The following is a 20823-nucleotide window of genomic DNA, read 5'->3' as shown; positions in this document are numbered from 1 at the left end:
TCCAAGAACATGTGACCTCTTGTACATAATGGGGTGTGGAGATTGCTGAACTAGAAACAAGTGCAATTCTGGATCTGTGTGTGTTTTTTTGTGTTAAATTAATCTCAATCCTCAAACTTCTTCATATTTCCCAGGTTTACATCTGAAAATGTTTGGGTGAAAAGATCGTGAAGAAGACTAGACCCGTTGCTATGACAACAGTCACATCATCAGAAGCCAAGCTGAGTCCAGATATATATCGATGCTACGTGGCTGATGCAAACACATTTTTTCTTTTTTTATTTTAAATACATTATTCAGATGTGATGACAAGTTATTTCACATGACGTCTCAAGACAGCAGCAATCTTCACTAATAAAATTTCCACTTCTTTGGCAATTTACTCATTTGGAGGCGGAGACAATTAGTTTTTTCATTTTTATTTATGAAAAGCCCCCGCCCCCCCTCCCCTCACCAACACCTCTTCAGTAAAAGGAACACAACACTGCCATTCCCACCCATGACGTGAACTTATTTACTTGCAGTCCTCCCGGCTCACCTCCACTGAAAAAATATACATGGTACGTTTGCAAAGCAGGTCTCAAAGTACTGTACAGTCATTACCAAGAGGGCACCACCATCCTGTGTCCTATTTAAAAACCTTTTGAACAGGGAATGTCACACTTTACTCAGCGGTAAAAGGTAACTTGGTAAACATATCAGTGCATGATGGAGGGTCAACCCAGACTGTCAGTTATACATAATACAACAATTCAACAGCCTCTACTTACATACAGTATCGTTGCTCGCGAGGAAATAATAGAAGAAACATTTATTTAAACAGCATGCTGCTCTTTGAGGAGGCAACCACCCAGCACAGCAGAAATGTCTCGTGTAGTGTGACTGTCGTGCAGGAGTTATCACATTTAGTGATGTTTCTGATAAACATGCACGCATACACCGACCATGCATCCCACAGATACTTGATCAGTTTGGGATCTAGTGAATTTGGAGGGTGCATCCTGTTGGGGATGGCTGCTGCCATCAAGGAGTGTCATTGCTATGGGGTGGGGGGTGTCTGGTCTGGTCTAGGTGGGTGCTACATGTCTGAGTAACATCCACACCAATGATGCCAGGTGCAAAAGTTCCCCAGCAGAACGTTGTATTGTCACAAGATATTGTCAGTGTTATTCACTCCTCCTGGTCGTAAAGTTGTGGCTGATAGGTGTACAGTGCATCCTCATACTGATGACAATGTGACTACGTGTGGTGTCTGTGCAGGCTGAGCTACGCTGCATGATCAGTCGTGAGGTGTGAAGCCAGGCGGGTTCCTGTCAGTATGCAGAAAAAGTCTCACAACAGGATTAGTTTTCTATCAACTGATGATCAAAAAGAAATAAAAAAATAAAACATAGTTACCACTACATTTCCACGACAAAGCTCTGATTTCAACATTTCATTCTTTAGATATTTTTAACCAAATACGCACATTTTGGATGAGAGGATATGTTTATGGAGATAATTCTATTTCAGGGGGGCGGCAAAACAAGCAAGTGGTACACAGAGGATGGAAATATGGTGATCAACTGGAGCAAGACATGAACCAGACTATGTCTATGAAAGCACAACATGAGAAACTAAAAGAACAAATGGTGGCTACAAATGTGGACAGGACTAGTTTGACTAAATCGTGTGTCAACAGTCCAGGCTGCTGCTGCTGCTGCTGCTGCTGCTTTCACCTTGTCGGGAACATTCTCTCGTGACACTGCCACGGACCGTTCTTAAACACACGCCACATTCCTGTGAAGCCAAGGCGCTTGCAAACAAACAGGAGCAAGGTAGCTGCTCGCAGCCTTCGCACGAGATAATCCATTTCTTTACAGATGGATTGAAACTACCTCGGCCAGACACGGGTGAGAGGCTGGCGCTGCGCCTCACCTGAAATGACTGCTCACGACAAATAAAGACTAATACCAGACATCAGAAAGGGCTAAGAGTGTTTCTTTGTAGTGATACAGTACAGTAACACGATTTGTTCGTCAGAGCAGCCGGCTCACAGGAGCTTCCAGAGAGCAGAGCCATGTGGAAATGATGCCTTCTGTAGGGAATGTTTTAAGCGCAGCGTTGAATCCAAGCCAGAATGAAATAAAAGCTGTTTTATTATAACTGTGGTGAGGACCTCGTATGCCCATAAGTGATTCTCACCACAGTTGTAATCATAAACTAAATAAAGGGGTGATTGTGTGTAGCTGCAGGCTTTCACTAGTTTCTCCCAGTTCTTTCTGCCTGTGTACGCTCTGCTCCAGCAAGTTTGATGCAAGTGCTACAAGAAAGTCGGCTACAGATTCTCGCAAATACGTCTGAATCCTGAGACCAAAAGAATCTTTAGAATTTAAGGAAATGCAAAGTGCTCAACCATAAAAGTACAGTGGTAAATTACAGGATGGTGCTGGTAGCGTTTTTTTTCCCTAGTTTGGCTTTGGCGGTAAAGTGTTAAACGTCACCATGAGCTGGGTAACTGATGTTGACATTGTAATCACACAACAATAGGAGTTGAAAAGAAACCAAAACAAAAAAAAAAGACAGTGATTTCTAGAGGACATTTTTTTTCACAAAAGGTACTGAATGGAAGTGTAGACCGGTTAAATATTAACCATAGAAAACTCGGGGAAATCGGAAATCACAAATGACAGTGTAATAATAGTAAACTCTGCTGTTCTGAAAGGTTTTGCGCATACAGTACAGGGGCGAAATCTGAAGGGGGAAGAGAGCGAACCCTAGAGTTTAGAATTGGCAGCTGGACTCCCAAGAACTCGACGCAAGCTTCAGTCATTAATCAGAGCCAGGATCATGCTGGAAAAGGAAAAAAAAACGCCAGGAAACACATGTTAATACACAATTAACAGTATATAAACATCCAATCATTAAAGTGTGTCTGGAGTCGTTATTGCTGTCACCTGTACAAATAAATGAAGAAGCAGAGCAGGTGGTAGCCCAGCTTGATCATGGCCTCTTTCATGTGGGACTTGAGCTGACCTCGGTTGTGGATCTCGGTCGGGTCAAACACACCCATGTTTCCCATCGGGACCTTCACATACCTGCAGAGGCAAGCGGCACAAGAAGAGAGTGAAGCCCAGGAGCCTCGACGCAGCACGAGACACCGTCAGAGGATTAAAATCTTCAGTGTGTGTAACTTTACAGTGAAGTATCAACCAGGGATGACCTGATTGGTATCGGGGGACGATACAGGCATTTTAAAAATGATCCCCTCCGGCCAAGCCTGATCTTTTGTATTTCTTCATTTTAAGATGTCTGTCATAAACCAAAACCACGTCCCTGTAGCATCAAAAAGTTTCTTGCTCTTCTGTTTTAATCGTGGTTGACTTTGGTCAAAGTTGCTAAAAATTGAATTAGAAGATGAGCAATCAAAATCACGCAACTAAACATGTCTGCTGTGTGAAAGTACTTTACTCTGGACAATGAAGTCTGTCAGACAGTAATTTGTAAATTGTGCAATGTGAACGTTTAGTAGGTAGGTAGTAGGACGTTAATATACAATACAAAGAAATAGTCTTAGTCCACTCAGCCAAATGCTGCACAAAAACAATGACAAACACTAAACGCTGCATTTAAAAGTTAGATGAGCCCATTTCATAGATAGAGAACACAGGTTTTCTGGAGCTACTATCTCACTGCTACATTAACAGCCCTATTTGTTGGACTTTGCACGGTGCACACATGATCTAGGAGAATACAAGAAAGATAAGAAAAGCCTGTATCCATCTCCAGGGGAGGATATTTTGTTTATTTAAGATTGAATCAGGACACGGATCCAGCCGATACTGAATATTTAAAGACTTGTTTTGGATCGGGGAGCAAAAAAAAACCTGTCCATCACTGCATAAAGCCTGCCCAAACGATTTGACATCAGCAAAATCAATTCTTAACAGAGCGACTCCAGAGTGACCCCGACTCCCCCCAAATAAAAACTGTGAGAGGGGAAATTCATCTCTACGGTGGCGGACAAAAATTAGCTTTCAACAATGAATCTATATCCCTGTGCTCATACACTGACTCACTGCTGTTAACAGATAAGCCTCTGTCCGAAGATCGTTTAATGCTGTACACACTGCAAAAAGCAGCAATGAGAATAATAAAATCTTAACACGGCGGCTATGTGCACATACCTATAAATGTCCCAGACTGCAACAGGGAGGTTCAGGAGGAAGATGAACCAGTGCATGGACACCAACATCAGCATAGTGGAGAGACACTGGCCGACCATCTCTGGAATGACCCACTGGACGCGTAAAATACAAAACACATCATCAGAATTAGATATCGTGGTTCAGAATACTTCTATCGATCGCCTCAAATAACAACATCTAGTTAAATGTACGTATAATAAGAATAATCCAGAGAAACAAGACTTACTTTGTTGAGCTTGGAGCAGCAGGCTCTCGCATTAATGTAGTCACATTCTAGATCCGACAAGGTGATAATCTGAGCTTTAAGTCAAGGAGCTCAGCGTTGAACAGTGAAATCAACGGGATTTAATAAATATACAAAAACAAAAACTGAAAGCTGTCATTTGTAAAAGTACGATTTAACAGTGTTAGTCATTTTCCCTGTGAGGATTAACAGAAATCTTCTCTGATTCTGCGTGTATGTATGGAAGGAAGGAAGGAAGGATGGATGGGCACGACTGCCTAGTTTAACCTAAAAGCAACAACAAACAAAAGCTGTACACACATTATGTTATTACCAAGTCATCAGCTTAGAAGAAAAACAGAACCAAATGTGCACGCTAATGTTGTTTTACTGCACTCAAGATCTCCTCCAGGGAACTCTCTCCATCTCCCTTTCCCTCCACATCCATCTATTTCTATGTCTCCGGCCTGGAGACACAGAAATAGATCCAGTCTGTGGTCCTGGTCTCATCCACCGGTCCAGTTTTCATGGCTTGCAGTTATCCACTACTATCTGAATGCATAACTCTCCAACAGGCCTATGATGCCTCTTATATTCAATCATTTTAGCAGCTAACTAACCTGTGACAGAACAACTATTGCCAGTTTTAGGCTCCTATACTTTTGTTTATATCCACTTTGAATCTCTCATGTAACGTGCATCAGCTATATCTGATGCCTGTATCGCAATTAGATTCTACATGTATGCTTTAGCCAGAAACAGAAGAGTCTAATGGTTCTGTTCAAGGGTTCTTCCTGTTAAAAGGAGTTTTTTTATTGCCACTAACACCCTAGCGTTACCTCTGGTGGTTTCGTGCTCCTCGTTATTGACACATAACTGAATTTAACAGCGATTTAAAGGCAAAGCACGTAAATACAAATGTTGCCTCGTCGCAGTTGTAGGTCCAACCAAATCACGCAGCTACAAAACGGGTTCCTCTCAGTTCCTCCACGGCTGTTCCTGACCATTTCTAGCAGGGTGGCTAACAGGTTAGCTAGCCGCCGTTAACATGCTAATGCGACGAGAATTTGCCATATTTTGAATTTAAAACACTCCGTGAGCCAGCCGGATTTTGTAAAACAAGCTGGACATTTACGAAAAAACACAAACGGAAAAAGGATACGAAGTAAACCGACAGGAAAATCAGCGCACAGCAGTCCACAAGCGACAGAATGAACACTGCCGCTTCCATTTTTCTTGTTCCGTCAGCGACTGAAGTTCATTTCCTGTCAGTTGTCCGTGTGGCGCCGCCAGAGACCGCGACTGTGTTTATGTGGTGGCGCCACCTGCAGGACTGGAGCGGAACTGCATCGACCGCATTAACAGGACAGTCAATAACATTGTACTTTTGTCAAAACTCGGTGTGTTTGACTGCTTATAAAATCTAAAAATAAATAAATAAATAAATAAATAAATTATTTCTTACACTTTTAGCCAATTTCTTCTCAACCAATTACTATATATTTTACACTTCTCTTTGTAATCTATGGGCAGGGACCACATTTCAATCAAACTGTGTCATTTAGAAACATCCGGAGGACAATAAAAAGCTTAAAGACAAGCTAAAGAGTAAAAAGAAGACAAAAAAAATACATTTTAATCTTTAAAAAGCTTCATGAACCACTGTTTTATTCTGAAAATCAAACAGGAGTGGAAACACAAATCCCGTCTACAGTTCTTCTTGGTGACAGCTTTTCTCAGGCTCTGTGCAGACCTTGCATTAACATCCATCCTGGGCAGTTCACACCTGGTATTAACACGCATGTCAACGTGCATCTCCAGCCAGCTCTCCACATCCGATCTCATGCAAAAACGTTAAATAAAAACGACTTGACTTGTAGAGTTTCTTGAAGCCGTTTCATGCAAGTAGCTTCTTCAGTTCTCTGTATGCAAATAAAATAGAATGGAATATCATAACAGCTGTTATTTGTGTGAGCGGCATGACTGGAGCACACACGCACCGTAGTGTTCACACTACCAAAGGAATGCGGATAAATGACCAACTTCAAATCAGAGATCAGATCTTTCAATGGCGTCCTGGGGGGTGGGAGGGGGTTCACACCTGTACTTTACGCCGGCCACTCGCAACTGGATTGTCCAGATCATATCTTAACGCCATGTCTGAACCGGCTCTGACAGGGACAGGGGAATGAAAAGGTGGAAAGCAACCAAGCCTCGAGCAGCAAAAGAAAATAAGCCACAAGGTTAGAGGTTAGGTAGGGCAAACAGGTCAGTGAACATCCATGAAAACAGACCTGCCTTAAGAGAGACAGCACTATTTATACACACACAATTGATGAGATAACAAGACAGTGGGTGAGCCTAATGAGTGAGGAGCACATAAACTAAACACACAATAGAAGGAGAGAGTGACGAGACGCAGGACTAAAGAGTCACAAAAGTGCAAGGGCAGGAGCAACGATGGCAGGGAGTAAAACTAACTGAAAGACACGAGGGCAACAAATAAAACAGGAAAAAGACAACTTGAGAACCAAACCAAGCTCAAAGCCACGACCAGGTTTTTTTTTTTGTGCACGAATTATGAGAGAGATTACATTAGAATAAGCAACATGCCAGCACGTTTGTGAACACCGGTGCACTTGTGTCACAGCAGCGGCTGTTTGTTTAAGTCATTACATTATTTTTGTTTGATAAATCTGAGCATTACCCTTGATAGGTCAGATAGACCTTCAAAACACTGTTTACTCAAGGAAAATCTGTTGTGCTGTAGCCTGATACGCATGAAATTATACCGAAGCAGCCTAATCAAGTAGACAGTTTTATTGTGGGGGAGAGGGCGTGACACATGGTGGAGCAAGGAGCAACACAATGTTACTGCTGAAGATTAAAACTGTAGCTTCCCAGAGAAGCAGAGGAGATAAATGAATGTCTTTTGGGAGATGTATTCAGACATAGAAGTAGAATTAAAGCTTTGCCACATGTCAGGTAATCAGATCAAACCCAAAAGCGCTTTACAGATGCACAGGAATTTGTTTATGTATACGTGTATTCATGTCATGGACTGACAGCAGGTAGAAGGTGTCCTGATGCGAATCAGGATGTTTATTATGTGCTAATGCATAACAACACATATGATAAGCCGCTTCACCTGAATGGTGACTCACTCTGCTGGCGCTCATGAGGACATGGGTGGAGCTGCAGGGGAGAATATGAGAATAGTAGTCAGAAGGAGGAAGCAAGAGGTAATTTCCTTTTAGGTCAGTGAAGATGCCGGAGAAGAAGGAGAGTATCACTCTGCCGGAGGTGAAGCGCCGCAGAGAGACCATGTGAGGAGGCAAGAGAGGGAAGTACAGCTCAACAAGAAACCAAACACACAAGGAGTCCTCATGGCTTCAGCTTCAGCATCAGCCCTTCTAATATGCTTGCACATCGCACTTTTTGTAATTAGTCCGGACATGAGAAATGCTGCTGAGGGTGACACCAGTGTGCAAGGAGCCACAGCTCCAGGAGACATCATCATCGGAGGAATATTTCCGATTCATGAAGACGTGGACAAAAGGATGAACTCGACTGCACCACAAATACTGCCGTGTATCAGGTGAGATCCCAATAAATATGTTCTTAATTTTTAATACATCTCTGGAAACAGTCACCAAAGCATTTAATGAAGAAAAAGCATTAAAAGCAGTTTTAAAAAAAGCATACTATAAAAATTCTGGTAAAATGAATGCAGAGAAATTGTAAGAAAAAATTACTCTAGTATTGTGTATGTTAATATTAATGTTAGAACATGAACTGTGACAAACTCCCTGACAAAAATAACGAGAACATAGAAAAACTATAACTGTTTACACCAGAGGTGCTCGGGGGCCACATAACAGCCCAACTTGATCTCAAACGGACCGGACCAGTAAGATAACAGAATAATAAACTATAAGTAATGACAACTCCAGATTTATTCCATTTGTTTTAGTGCAAAGAAGCAAAGAAGAAGAATAAGTTAATTAGGAGAATGTTTACATTTAATAAACTATCCTTCAAAAAAAAAAAAAAGAAAAAAGCCTGCTGTTTAGTCCTGGGTCTCGGTGTTGTGTTCTGTCCTTTTCTCTCACTTGTCAAAGTGGACAAATTAGGGATGGCAGTTATTTTCCTTGATAAATTGCAGTCTTCTATGTCATTTTTCGCACGGCCAGATTAGACCCTCTGGCGGTCCGCTTTTGGCCCGCAGGTCGCATGTTTGACACACCTGGTTTACACTATACAGTAAATTAAATAAAGAAGTAGTATAAATATGGTTTATGGACTGAAACAAATGATTATATAAAATACAAGATCAGAAACAAATGTAAAATCCTGTCCTCCTGGCCTATGGTCAGATGTAAACAGTAGCGTTGTTTGAAGTTTAGCAGGTGTGAATTTCTCACGGTCAGCGAGGGAGTGCCTGAATGAGCATATTTACTGTTGTGTATAAAGTAAAGCCTCATTTCTGGCTAACGAAAACTTAAATATTCCTTACAAGATGTCAGCTGACTAAACATAAATGACGAAAATAAAAGGTGGCCTGGGATTCTTTCGATAGACAAAGCATATTCCTTGCATCTACGATATGATTTTGGGTTTGTTTATTCAAGGAAATTTATAATTTCTACATATCTCTGAGGTGTGAAGGGACGCAAACCCTTGTCTTTGGCATCTGCAGCAATAACAGCAACCAAAGGTTTACGGTAACTGCTGTAGCTAGTCAGCTACAGCGGCCTGGAGGAATTTTATCTCTGAGGTCTTGCGGAGGGTTTTCTCACTTGAACTATTTGCTTCAGGTCCATTTCTATTAGATTACATGACACCGTAATCAGGCAGAGAAGCTCGTTCAGTGACAGGCTGCTGTCTCTGTCCTGCCTCACAGACAGGTCGAGGAGGTTGTTTGTCCTTCAGGACATAAGACTCTACAACGCCTCTCTGTGAGGAAACAACTGGACTGTGGTCACTACCTGTCTCAATGAGAAGAAAGCTGCTTTCTGTTCTGGCAACATGGAATTAATGGAGGAGACAATTGAGAGGGAATATACTTAAGGCAAAAATTGAATATAGGAAGAAAATAGAGTGCAAATTCTTCAATGGTAACTTAAAACAAGCCTGGGAGGGCCTAAACACCTTAATGGGCAAAACCAGTTAAAGAGGAGATAATTCTGTGAACAACAGTCAAGGTTTTGTTGATGAATTGAATCGGTTCTCCTGTAGATTTGATACTGAGGATGACAAGCCTGAATGTAACAGGATCTGTAAAAACCTTCCCTCAGGATCACCGACAGTCATCACCGTTGATGCTGTCGCAAAAAGTCTCTCCAAGTTGAAACCAAATAAGGCCACTGGCCCAGATGGCCTGAAAGCTCGTCTTCTTAAAGACTGTGCTCACCAATTAAAAGGAGTTTTCTCAAGGCTGTCTAGGAGGGATAGTCACAGGGGGTGCCCAAATCCTGGAAAGTCTCCGTAATAAGGCCCATTCCGAAAAAGCCAGGTGCAAGCAAACCTGATGATTTTCGACCAATTGCCATCGCCTCCATGCTGTGTAAAACTATGGAGAAAGTTCTGGTGGGCCTCCTGACCTCCACGGTGGCTGGAGTTTTAGATCCACTCCAGTTTGCTTACAAAAGCAATAGAGGTACGGATGATGCCGTCCTGACTCTGTTAGATTCAGCTTTAAAAACAGCTTACAATTCCTAAAGGATATGCAAGGGTTTTGTTCGTAGATTTCAGTGCAGCTTTTAATTCTATGAAGGCGCACATCCTTCTGAAAAGGCTCGTCGATCTAAATGTCAATAAGGGCCTGATTCTTTGGGTCAGAGACTTTCTGTCCTGCCGCCCTCAAAGGGTGTGTGTTAATGATACTCTTTCAGGAGAGGCTGTCATAAGCACAGGCTGCCCACAAGGTAGTGTTCTTTCACCTTTGCTTTTCTCCCTATTTACAAATGAATTTGCACTTAATGATCATAACTACAAGCTGATTAAATATGCAGATGACATGGCCTTAGTCGGCTTGTTACTGAGAACGGACACTTCTGGTGAAACATCCCATTTCACTCACATTAAGTAGTGCCGGTTTCACTTGATGGACAACTTGTTGAAACTGGAAACTTTTAAATACCTTGGCACAGTTCTGGACTGCCAGATCACCTTCTCAGAAAACACAGACTTTGTTTTTAAGAAATGTTGACAGCGGCTTCACCTTCTGGGACGACTGAGCTGTCTTGGGATCAGTCCAGTGATTATGCAACTTGTATATACTGCACACACAGAGAGTGTCCTAACATTTCATCTCTCTGCTTGGTTGGGACACTTAAGCAGTAAGTGCAAGAATAAACTAAACAGGATTGTGGCAATGGCAAGCAAAATTGTGGGTAAACCCCAAAAGTCTTTGACCCACATCTATACTGAGAGGATGGGGAGGAAAGCTGAGGGAATCCTGACAGATAGCTCCCACCCTCTTTTTAATCAGTTCAAACTTTTGAAATCTGGGAGGCGCTATAGAGCCCCTCTGGCCAAGGGGGGTTTTAAAAAGTCTTTCATCCCTAATGCCATTGGCATTCTTAACACAACCAAGTGACCAATCCACATGTAGTAACTTGAACTGCCATCCATTGTCTTACTGCATTTATTATTATGTCAGTGTAATGCTGTTTGTTTGTATCTGTCAACTTTGGTATTTTAGTACGGTATGTCCTTTGTGTTGGTGAGCCGAGGCCAAATTTCCACCTCTGTGGACAATAAAGTTTTATTTTATTCAGTTCTATTCTATTCTGCTGCTGACATTACTGTATATCTCTTACAATATCTATCTATCTATCGAATACCACCTCCATGTTTCACAGACGGGATGATTTTCTGATGCTGGAGTGCAGTGTTGTTGGTTTCATCCATCCACAAACACAAACAAACACAACTAACCATGAGGGGGAACTGTAGCGTGTCCTTTTGAGGCACAGCATTTACTCAATCAGCCTTCTCCTTTAATTAAAGGAATAAAAAGTTGGAACACACTCCCAATTAATCTGAAAACCTGTTTAGATTACCATACCTTCTCATACGAGGTGAAAAAATTGTATCTAGACACTCAATCTTGTAATAGTTTGCTGTCCTATCTTTTCATTTTTATCTCTATGCGTGTATGTGTATGTGTGTGTGTGGAGATAATACTTGCGTGTCTACACTTCTGTGATAATGCTGTCTATTGTTTATTATTATTATTATTACGGTATATTTCAGTATCCTACCTGCCCTGGGACTACAGATGGAAATTAGCTATTTGCTAACTCCGGTACAGTGTATCTTCTCCCTTTTTAAGTAATAAATGCATTTTGTACATGCTTTCTCCCTTCCTGCATGTCTGCATGTCAGTTCTCCAGTCTATCACGTACAGTACGCAACAACTAACTGTTCTGTTCGTGCAGGTTTAATGAAGAAGGCCTGGTGAAGGCACTGGCTATGATCAATGCTATAGAGGTTGTGAACAAATCCCCTCTAATGACCTCCGTCAATGTCACCCTGGGCTACCGGATCCTGGACTCCTGCTCTGACGTCAGCACCGCTCTGAGAGCCACAGAGGACTTCTACCTGCAGGACGACTGCCTCAAAGACTGCAACACGTCCACCTGCAGCCAGCCCGTCCTAGCAGTCATTGGCGCCTCTCACTCCGAAATTTCCATTGCCGTCGCCAGACTCCTGACGCTCAAGATGATTCCTCAGGTGAGTTGCGGGAAACAGGAAGATTCTGTTGACTTAGTGCGCGAGCGGGAAGTCGCATCAGGATGCTCACAGTGAGATTGTGACAGGGAGCTGAACATCAGGTTTGCACTGCCAGATGATAAACATCAGCCAGTCATTCAGTCAGTCATGCTATGTAATCAAATAACACAATCTAAGACAGTTTTCAGGTGAGGCACTTCAGATGAGTTGAACCGTAACCCACCGACGTCTGGCATTTGAACAGTTAGATTATTATCGTGTTTTCTTATTTAAGAACAAAAAAATTAGTTCTAGGAATATTCAATTGCGTATTAAAAGAGCGCTACCACTGCTAAGACTACAACTTTGAAACTCAAATGGTCACGTCACATCTCCAGATCTTACAGAGTGTGTTTCTCCTCCACAGATCAGTTATACTTCCACTGCCGTCATTCTGAGCGACAAGGGCCGCTTCCCGGCCTTCATGAGGACCATTCCCAGTGACGAGCATCAGACAGCTGCCATGGTCACTCTCCTCAGCAAAAACAAATGGAACTGGGTTGGAGTGGTCACTACAGACGGAGATTACGGCAGATCAGCTCTTGACCACTTTGTTAGCAAGGCCTCTAAAAGTGGGATCTGCGTGGCTTTCAAATCAATCCTGCCTCAATCTGTAACCGGTCAGGATCTCAGGCCTGCTATCACAGAAACGGCCGAAACCATCGTCAAGAATCCCAAGGTGCAGGTCATCGTGTCATTTGCCAACCCAGCTCACATGATGTATCTTTTCCGGGATCTTAAGAGTCAAACTCTGAGAGCAGGAAAGAACCTGACGTCCATGAGAAGAGTCTGGGTGGCCAGTGACAGCTGGTCCTCCTCCAGCTCCGTGCGCGCTAACGTGACTCTGGAGGAAGTAGGACACATCGTGGGCTTCACCTTCAAAAGCGGAAACTTGTCATCATTCAACGAGTATCTGAACAGGCTTGAGGCAGCTGAACACGACCACGCGAGGAATAATTCCTTCCTGCAGGAATTCTACATGAAGCTAAATGGCAGCAGAGGTCTGGCAGACAGCAAGCTGGCATCTAAAGCTGCCAACATCCTCAGAGAGCACGCTGAAACCGACCCTATCCTAAGTGTTGAGATGGCCGTGAGTGCCATCGCTCAGACTGTGGCATCTATTTGCGGTGGCAGAGACTGTCGAACACCTGGAGAAGTGCAACCCTGGGAGGTATTCATTTGTGTGTTTTGTCTTCTAATTATAGGTATGGGTGGGTACATTTTAGGGTGAGGCTAGTGGTTCGGGTTGTGTTTGTACTTAGAATGCATTTTATAACAATTATCCTGTTGTTTTTGGCTGAATTTGCAGCCACCAGGGCCAAATTCTATATTTACTTCTCGTGGACATTTTACTTCTTTTTAGTGCCGACATAAAGACATGCAATGTGCAGCAGGTTAACAGTGTGTCTCTGCAAAAGACAGTTCTGATAAGTGAAATGCCACATGCTCTGCAGGCTCTAGGAAAACTACAGAAGCAGGAATTCCAACTCAGAGGAAAGACCTATATGTTCGACAGCGAAGGAGACATCAACCAGGGCTACGACGTAACAATGTGGAGGACGGATGGAACGAACATCCACATCCATGATGTCGTGGCTGAGTATCACCCAAGTGACAACAACTTCACGTACACAGGCCACAGCACCTCCGTGCTGTTCCGAGACCTCCGGGTAGGTCCTCATTCTGCGATGAGTCTTCGCTGCAAACATAGAGACTATAGTAATACGGTAAAATGCAATTAATTCAACGTAAGCACAAGAAACAGTAAGTAATAACGGTCTTCCTTTGCTTTCTTCAGCACATTGTTTCAAAATGCTCCAATAGCTGCGTCCCTGGAGAGTTCAAGAAAACCGTTGAAGGTCAACATACCTGTTGTTATGAGTGCATCAACTGTACTGAGAACTACTTCTCTAATGACACAGGTGAGATGTCCCGCCCTCATAACCTCATTACACTAATCAGACATCAGTATGTGAAGGACCCGAGAGGACTACCTGCAGTCAGATGATAAGTCTACATGGTTTCACTCCTTGCCGTGGTTGTTGTCTTTCACCCCTGCAGATATGGACCAGTGTCTGAGCTGTGACACAAACACAGAGTGGTCTCCTGGGGGAAGCTCCAAGTGCAGCCTTAAGGAGGTGCTCTTCTTCTCCTGGCAGGACGGCTTTGCCGTGGTGCTGGTGGCTTTTGCAGCTCTCGGCATCCTCCTGACTCTGCTGGTGTCAGCTTTGTTTCTGCATCAGCGTGACACTCCCGTGGTGAAGGCTGCAGGCGGCCCGCTGAGCCAGGCCATCCTGTTCTCTCTGGTCGTCAGTTACATCAGCGCCATGCTGTTTGTGGGCCAGCCCAACAGTTTACAGTGTAAGGCTCGGCAGGTGCTCTTCGGTGTCAGCTTCACCCTGTGCGTCTCCTGCATCCTGGTCAAGACACTAAAAATCCTGTTGGCCTTCCAGTACAACCCAGAGCTGCAGGCAGCTCTGCGGAGGCTTCACCATCCTTATGTCATTGTTACAGTCTGCATGGCCTTGCAGCTGGTTATCTGTGTCTGCTGGCTGGTCTTCAAAAGCCCATTTAAGGACATCACCAGCAGTCCAATCACTCTGTTGAAGGAATGTAACGAGGGCTCATATTTAGCCTTTGGGGTCATGTTGGGCTACATAGCTGTCCTCGCTTTGGTGTGTTTCATCTGTGCCTTCAAAGGACGCAAACTTCCAGAGCAGTACAACGAGGCAAAGTTCATCACTTTCAGCATGCTGCTCTACCTTATCTCCTGGCTACTCTTTGTTCCCGTGTATGTCACCACTTCGGGCATGTACCTGCCAGCTGTGGAGATGGTCGTCATCCTCATCTCCAACTATGGCGTCCTCAGCTGTCATTTCTTTCCAAAGTGCTATGTCATCCTTTTTAGGAAGGAGCAAAACACCAAGAGTGCATTCAGGAAGAATCTGTATGAATATTCCAGCAAAACCACAAATTCAGAGTCAGCGCCTGGGAATTCAGAGTCCCAGGAACAGACCAATCCTTCATCCCTCCCCGGGGTTGCAGCTGATCCGATGAAATCTGTGTTTGTAAACTGCATAGACAGACACAGGTGCCCGAGTCTGCAGTATCTGACCACACGATACTGCCACAGAAGAAGTAGCAGCGTATAAATTATTAATATTTAAAATGGCTTGAGAGAAATAATTTATATTCAGCTGTACATTTTTTATTTTATTACAGCAGTGATCTGCATCTCTCTGCAAAACGGTAGTCACAATTGAGATTTAATGTTTCTGTTAATGGATATATGATGCAATGGATTTCACTTTGACAAATTTCACGCAAGAGATCTGGGGGATTGCAGGCAGCCATCAAGACATAATTTAAATGTAAAAGTCCCATTTTCATTTTCGGAAAAAGTGGTAATGCAAAAACAACAGAACAATTCAATTCAATTCAATTTTATTTATATAGCGTCAATAACAATACAAATCGTCTCAAGACGCTTTACAAAAACCCGGCCTGAAACCCCCAGAGCAGCCTGAAGGCAACGGTGGCAAAGAAAAACTCCCTTTTAACAGGAAGAAACCTCGAGCAGAACCCAGCTCATATGGAGGGACCCATCTGCCTAAGGCCAGCCGGGTACAGACAGAAGAAAGAGAGAAGAGAACAGCAAGATAAACATACACCTGTCATAGATACACATATCTGACTAAAGCGTACATGTGGAATCTTATGATACAAACTGATGATGTTACATGACAGTTTGAAAATGTAAGAGGAATCATAGGCAGGTTGGAGAATTGTTCATTCAGGTAGGAGTGGATAACTGCAGGATTCCATGAAGACTGGGCAGGCTGATGAGACCACGACAACAGATGTAGTATGGAGCTCTACAGGAAACGCACAACTCCAGGCCAGAGATACTCACAAGAAGAAGGAGGGGAGGGGAGGGTAGGGACACACAGCAGTTAACATTCTACATAGTAATAGCACAGAACTGCATGACTAGTAGTAGATAGGAAATTAGAGGGCAAGAGCTCTGTGCCAGAGAAAAGAAAGTGGAGGATGCGAGAGAGGAGAGAGAAGAAAGAAGGAGGACACGTGTTTGGTGCATCGTCCCCCAGCAGCCTAGGCCTATAGCAGCATAACTAAGGGATGGTTTAGTCCAGCCCTAACTATAAGCTTGATCAAAAAGGAAAGTCTTAAGCCTGACCTTAAAAATAGAGAGAGTGTCTGCCTCCCGAACCCAAACTGGGAGCTGGTTCCACAGGAGAGGAGCCTGATAGCTGAAAGCTCTACCTCCCATTCTACTTTTTGAAATTCTAGGAACCACAAAATACACAACACAATATACAGATGGCTAAACATTAATCTTGAAATATATGAGTGACAACGCTGCTGTCAGTGTCGCCACCTTGTTCTTGAACTATTTCTGTAAAGCTGTATTGCTTGGAAATTATATCAAAGACTTCCTGTCAGTATGTTATTTAAAGTGTTTATGAAAATCTGTTACAGCAGCTGTGTTAATTTGCCAAATCACAGATGTGCTGCATGCATCAGTTGATTGCAAATGGATCACAGCGCACACTTTCACACAGTTAACTAATGAATCGATTAGTCTGCTCTTATTTGGTTCATTCATTCATTAATTTTCTGTAGACGCTTGTCCTCTGGAGGGTTGTGGGGGCGGGCTGGAGCCTATCCCAGCTGTCATCGGGCGAGACACACCCTTTACAGGTCGCCAGTCTATCTCAGGGCTAACAGACAGACAACCATTCACACTCACACCTACGGCCAATTTAGAATCACCAATGAACCTAACCAGCATGTCTTCGGACGGTGGGAGGAAGCCAGAGTACCTGGAGAGAACCCACGCAGACACAGGCAGAACAAACTCCACACAGCGTTTTTTGAGGACAGACGTTAAGACTGTATTGTAGACTGATGATCAGATTATCTGTCAGTCCACCTCCCCTGTTCCGGGAAGGATGTTCACATTTGACACAGATGGCTTTGTTTGACACTTCTATCTAATTGTTTACTCATTGTTGTCTTCACGTCTGTACATTCCTCACTGCACTGAACAGCGTGAACTGCATTGCTCGGGTTTTGTTCCTGGGTGTTTTTTTTATGCTGTGAACAGGTTTCTGAATGAATGTGTTACCGGATTTAGAAGTGAACAGGAATGCGGCGTTTCCTGAAAATTCTCCTGAAGTCTCTCTGATACTCCAGTCACATAGGGGATGACAGTGTTCCTGTTGTTGTTGCCGCCCTGCTCTCTGTGTGCATTCTGGGATATCGTTTTGACTTTAACTTTAACATGAGCAATAAATTAAACATTTGTCAATGTATGAACCATTGTTTTCATCACTGTATACACACACACGAATACGGTATATGGTCATTTAAACCATATTTTACTTTGAGTTCACTGGAGAGAATTTGCAATTCTCAGTAAATATACATGCTGTCCTCAGACAACTTTATTTGCTTTGTCATCCTTCGAGAAGTCCCACTAAAGATGCAGGTACCAGTACAACTCAACGATAACTATCTGTAGATGGTTATCAGTAGACTCCACACATAGAGCGCGTGTAAAAGCTGAATTTGAACTCGTGATGGTCACAATTGGCTTCAAAACATCTCTGGCTCCAGTGGACTTGAGATTGATGAAATGAAATCTAAATTCTTGACCTGAATACATATGCTGAGAACAGACAACTAGTGTGCTGTGCTATAGATATGTATAGGCTGTATAAAAACAGGCAGCACCTCAGCACCATCAATAGTATTTAATAGTACTCTCCACAGCGTTTCGTTAGATGGGATAGCTTAGCCAGGTTAAATAAAAATGCAGTATTTTTCTATGTACTGTAGCCAAAGGTTTAATATCTTTGTTAATTGTTGAGTTGCAGTCGCTGGAGACAAGATCACTGCACTCAGTTTCAGTTACTGTGAGACTATGTGCACTAACTGGCTGGACGTCCACTAAAAAAAATATATATATATATGTCCTCTGATGATCTCTTGGGTAGAGTCGGGTCGGGAAGGGAGGTTACCGCACGGTGCCGCCAGCACGACACATCATCAGTTGTGTACCTCGGCGTCATCAGGTGCTTCGGCCTTTTAACCACAAGACACACAAATCGAGGCAGGCCCAAAACAGGCTGATCAGGCCTGGGTGATCAGCCAGCAACCCAAACAGTGCCCCTTCTGACCAGCGACTGCCCCTTTCCGCTAGGCTGATTTGACCTATGTGGTGTCAGAGCCACCCGCCCACCAACAGCCCAAACCGCCTCCTTCAGTCACTGCTTCTTTCAGCGACATTGGCAAACTCATTGATGGTCTTGCGTTAGGCCTTTCCGTTAGTAGTCCCTGCAACCGGCCTCCACTGGACGCACTACACTGACATACAAATGTTAACAATGATTTGTTGATAAAAAAACATCCGTGTGGGTGAGTATTTTTTACTGGCACTATAAATATCGTTATCGTTTCATCGTGTCATTGTCCTGAGTTTGACGTCTCTGTTTTGACGGCTTGGAGAGCTGCTGTAAATCCGGCAAACCAGGTTCCTGTGTCTGTTTGTGAAGATTGTTTAATCTGCTCCAACATTTATGTATGCACAGGTGTGGTAACTGTATCTGAGTATAACCATAACTCATCATCTCCTAACCAAACAATCTGCAGGTGCGTCTTCGAGTGCTGTCGTCGCTCACGCGCTTCAGAGAACTTTATATATTGCCTAATGATAACACTGTGCTGGAACATTGCGCCACGTCAGGTCAGTGTTTTTACATGTTAATACATGCATGACTGACGGGTCACCGTGTTTCACGCCAAGCTGACTGAATCAAAACAAAGCAATGCAAAGTCTACTTAATAATAATAATAGACGTTTACACATGACATTTAATACAATGAGTCTACTGAGTGGAAATGAGTGCGGTCAACCTGTCAGAGCGGGAGGACAAACAGCCTCATCGTCATCAAGTTACATCCCCCGTGAAAATCCCCTGGTGTAAACTTGTCGGTCTGGTTGGGCGGCAGAAAACAGTGAAACTTTGACAGCTTTAAGTGCCTGATGGAATCACAATGAGCCCAGTTATCCTTGTCGTTTATGTTTTTTGTATTGTTTTTTTTATTAGAAAAGGAGCTAGACAGGAGCCCGGGAGATGAAATGACACTGGGTTTCCATTTGTTGCACAAAAAAGGGGGTGGGCTCCCCGAGACCACTACTTGGTGACTGAAGGCAAAGCTCAACCCCAAAGGGCTCAACAGAAACTAGACATTTTCTCACACTTCTGAGGAATGTAGGCTTGTCATCGGACACAAGAGAACTGAGAATCCACACTCTTTCCATGTGTGGCCTGGTTTCTGACATCACATTTAAACAATTAACACCGTCACATTTTATTTGCACGTTTCATATGCTCATATTTACAGTCCACTTTCACCTCTGAATTTAGAGCTATGCAGATACTTGCAGGAACACATGTATTTGGTGGCTAGAAAACCCTCATTCTAGAGATTAGTAGACATTTTTCTTTCCACCCAGTGATTTTCTGAGCTAGCTCTAGAACATGGAGATCAAATTCCGGCCTTTTGTTTGGACGAGAACTTTACACGGTCTTTCCGATCGCAGATTAGTTTCTACACAACGAATGCAACTAAAAATAACAGCTCCATCCGGAGGAGTAAGCCTTTCTGAGAGGTCGTCATTATGCTTTGTTTAAGTACTCGGCTAAAGGAGCTTGAAAAGCAGATTTATAGAGCAGAATCACAAGTTTATAAGAAACCAGCTGACAAGGCTGAAGTACAGCTTTAATTCAGTTGTGACCCAAAGGGCAGAGTTTATTATTTGCGACACAGAAATATTATATGTGTCTTGATGCCCCCATTAATAGTTTTGGGACGATGGAAACTCATAGTCTGATAATTTATTGAGGGGTATTAGAGAGATGTTTTATTGTAAAATAAGAGTTGCACAACCAAAGATATTTTAAAGTCGACTATTATGTGATGAAAGTCAAGTCGACACAGACTAGTCTCTGATGGCGTTGCTAATAAAAACAGTAGAAAGTAATTCTTTGCAGGAATGAAATCTGTATTCTTGACCTGAATACATATGCTGAGAACAGACAGCTCATGTGATACATACTGTGAGCTGCAGATATGTATAGCCTGTATAAGAACATGCAGTATCTCAGCACCATGATTAGCATTTCACTAACAAGACCACACCTCTTGATATTCAAAGAAGTTTATTTGACCAGGTTAAAGAGAAGGGAAAGATAGGAGATCGATCGGAAGGGTCGAGGGGTCGAGGGGAAGGAAAAGAGAATTGAGAAACGGCCGATGATGATCCTTGGACGACTGGACGTAGGAACCCAGGGAGAGAGATTCAGGGTGGGGGCATATCTCTGGAGGCATCGGTTCCTTGACCCCCTGGTTCCTGCAAAGAGATTGTAAAGGAGAAGAGAGAACAGAGAGGGTCGGGGTGGAGGGGTTTGAGAACTGAGTCCAACGGGCGAGGAGAGGTTAGGTGCATCTATATAGGCAGGTGAGGGGTAATTGGGTGTTTGAGGCGTGGTCCTGTTCCTGAACCTCAGTTATTTAACTTCATTTAACAGTACTCCACAGCGCGTT

The 20823-nt window shown here is 43.3% G+C and overlaps 2 protein-coding genes across 2 annotated transcripts; one reads left to right on the top strand and one right to left on the bottom strand.

The window, feature by feature from the left end:
• Positions 1 to 496: 496 nt before the first annotated feature.
• cnih4 (cornichon family member 4) lies at positions 497 to 5648 on the bottom strand. Its single transcript, XM_084556910.1, has 5 exons — positions 5573 to 5648; positions 4414 to 4482; positions 4167 to 4279; positions 2937 to 3077; positions 497 to 2832 (listed from the first exon to the last, which is right to left on the bottom strand). Exons 1-5 carry the CDS (start codon positions 5639 to 5641, stop codon positions 2805 to 2807), a joined length of 420 nt encoding a protein of 139 aa, XP_084413036.1. The 5' UTR covers positions 5642 to 5648; the 3' UTR covers positions 497 to 2804.
• Positions 5649 to 7453: 1805 nt separating this feature from the next.
• Positions 7454 to 15341, top strand: gprc6a (G protein-coupled receptor, class C, group 6, member A; the record flags this gene model as incomplete). Its single annotated transcript, XM_084556441.1, has 6 exons — positions 7454 to 8008; positions 11856 to 12150; positions 12557 to 13360; positions 13644 to 13859; positions 13988 to 14111; positions 14251 to 15341. The coding sequence occupies exons 1-6, from the start codon at positions 7797 to 7799 to the stop codon at positions 15339 to 15341; spliced, it is 2742 nt and encodes a 913-aa protein (XP_084412567.1). The 5' UTR covers positions 7454 to 7796.
• Between the last annotated feature and the right edge of the window lie 5482 nt (positions 15342 to 20823).

This window comes from Chelon labrosus, assembly GCF_963514085.1.
Source record: "Chelon labrosus genome assembly, chromosome: 12".
NCBI lineage: Eukaryota > Metazoa > Chordata > Actinopteri > Mugiliformes > Mugilidae > Chelon > Chelon labrosus.
Note: the sequence above shows the minus strand (reverse complement) of the source record. Positions and strands in the feature narration are given on the sequence as shown.

Coding starts and splice junctions, on each gene's coding strand:
- cnih4 (XM_084556910.1), bottom strand. CDS start 5,641: ATGGAAGCGGCAGTGTTCATTCTGTCGCTTGTGGACTGCTGTGCGCTG. Junction 4,483..5,572: donor TTTTCCTGTCGGTTTACTTC/GTATCCTTTTTC, acceptor CTTAAAGCTCAG/ATTATCACCTTGTCGGATCT. Junction 4,280..4,413: donor GCTGCTCCAAGCTCAACAAA/GTAAGTCTTGTT, acceptor TTACGCGTCCAG/TGGGTCATTCCAGAGATGGT.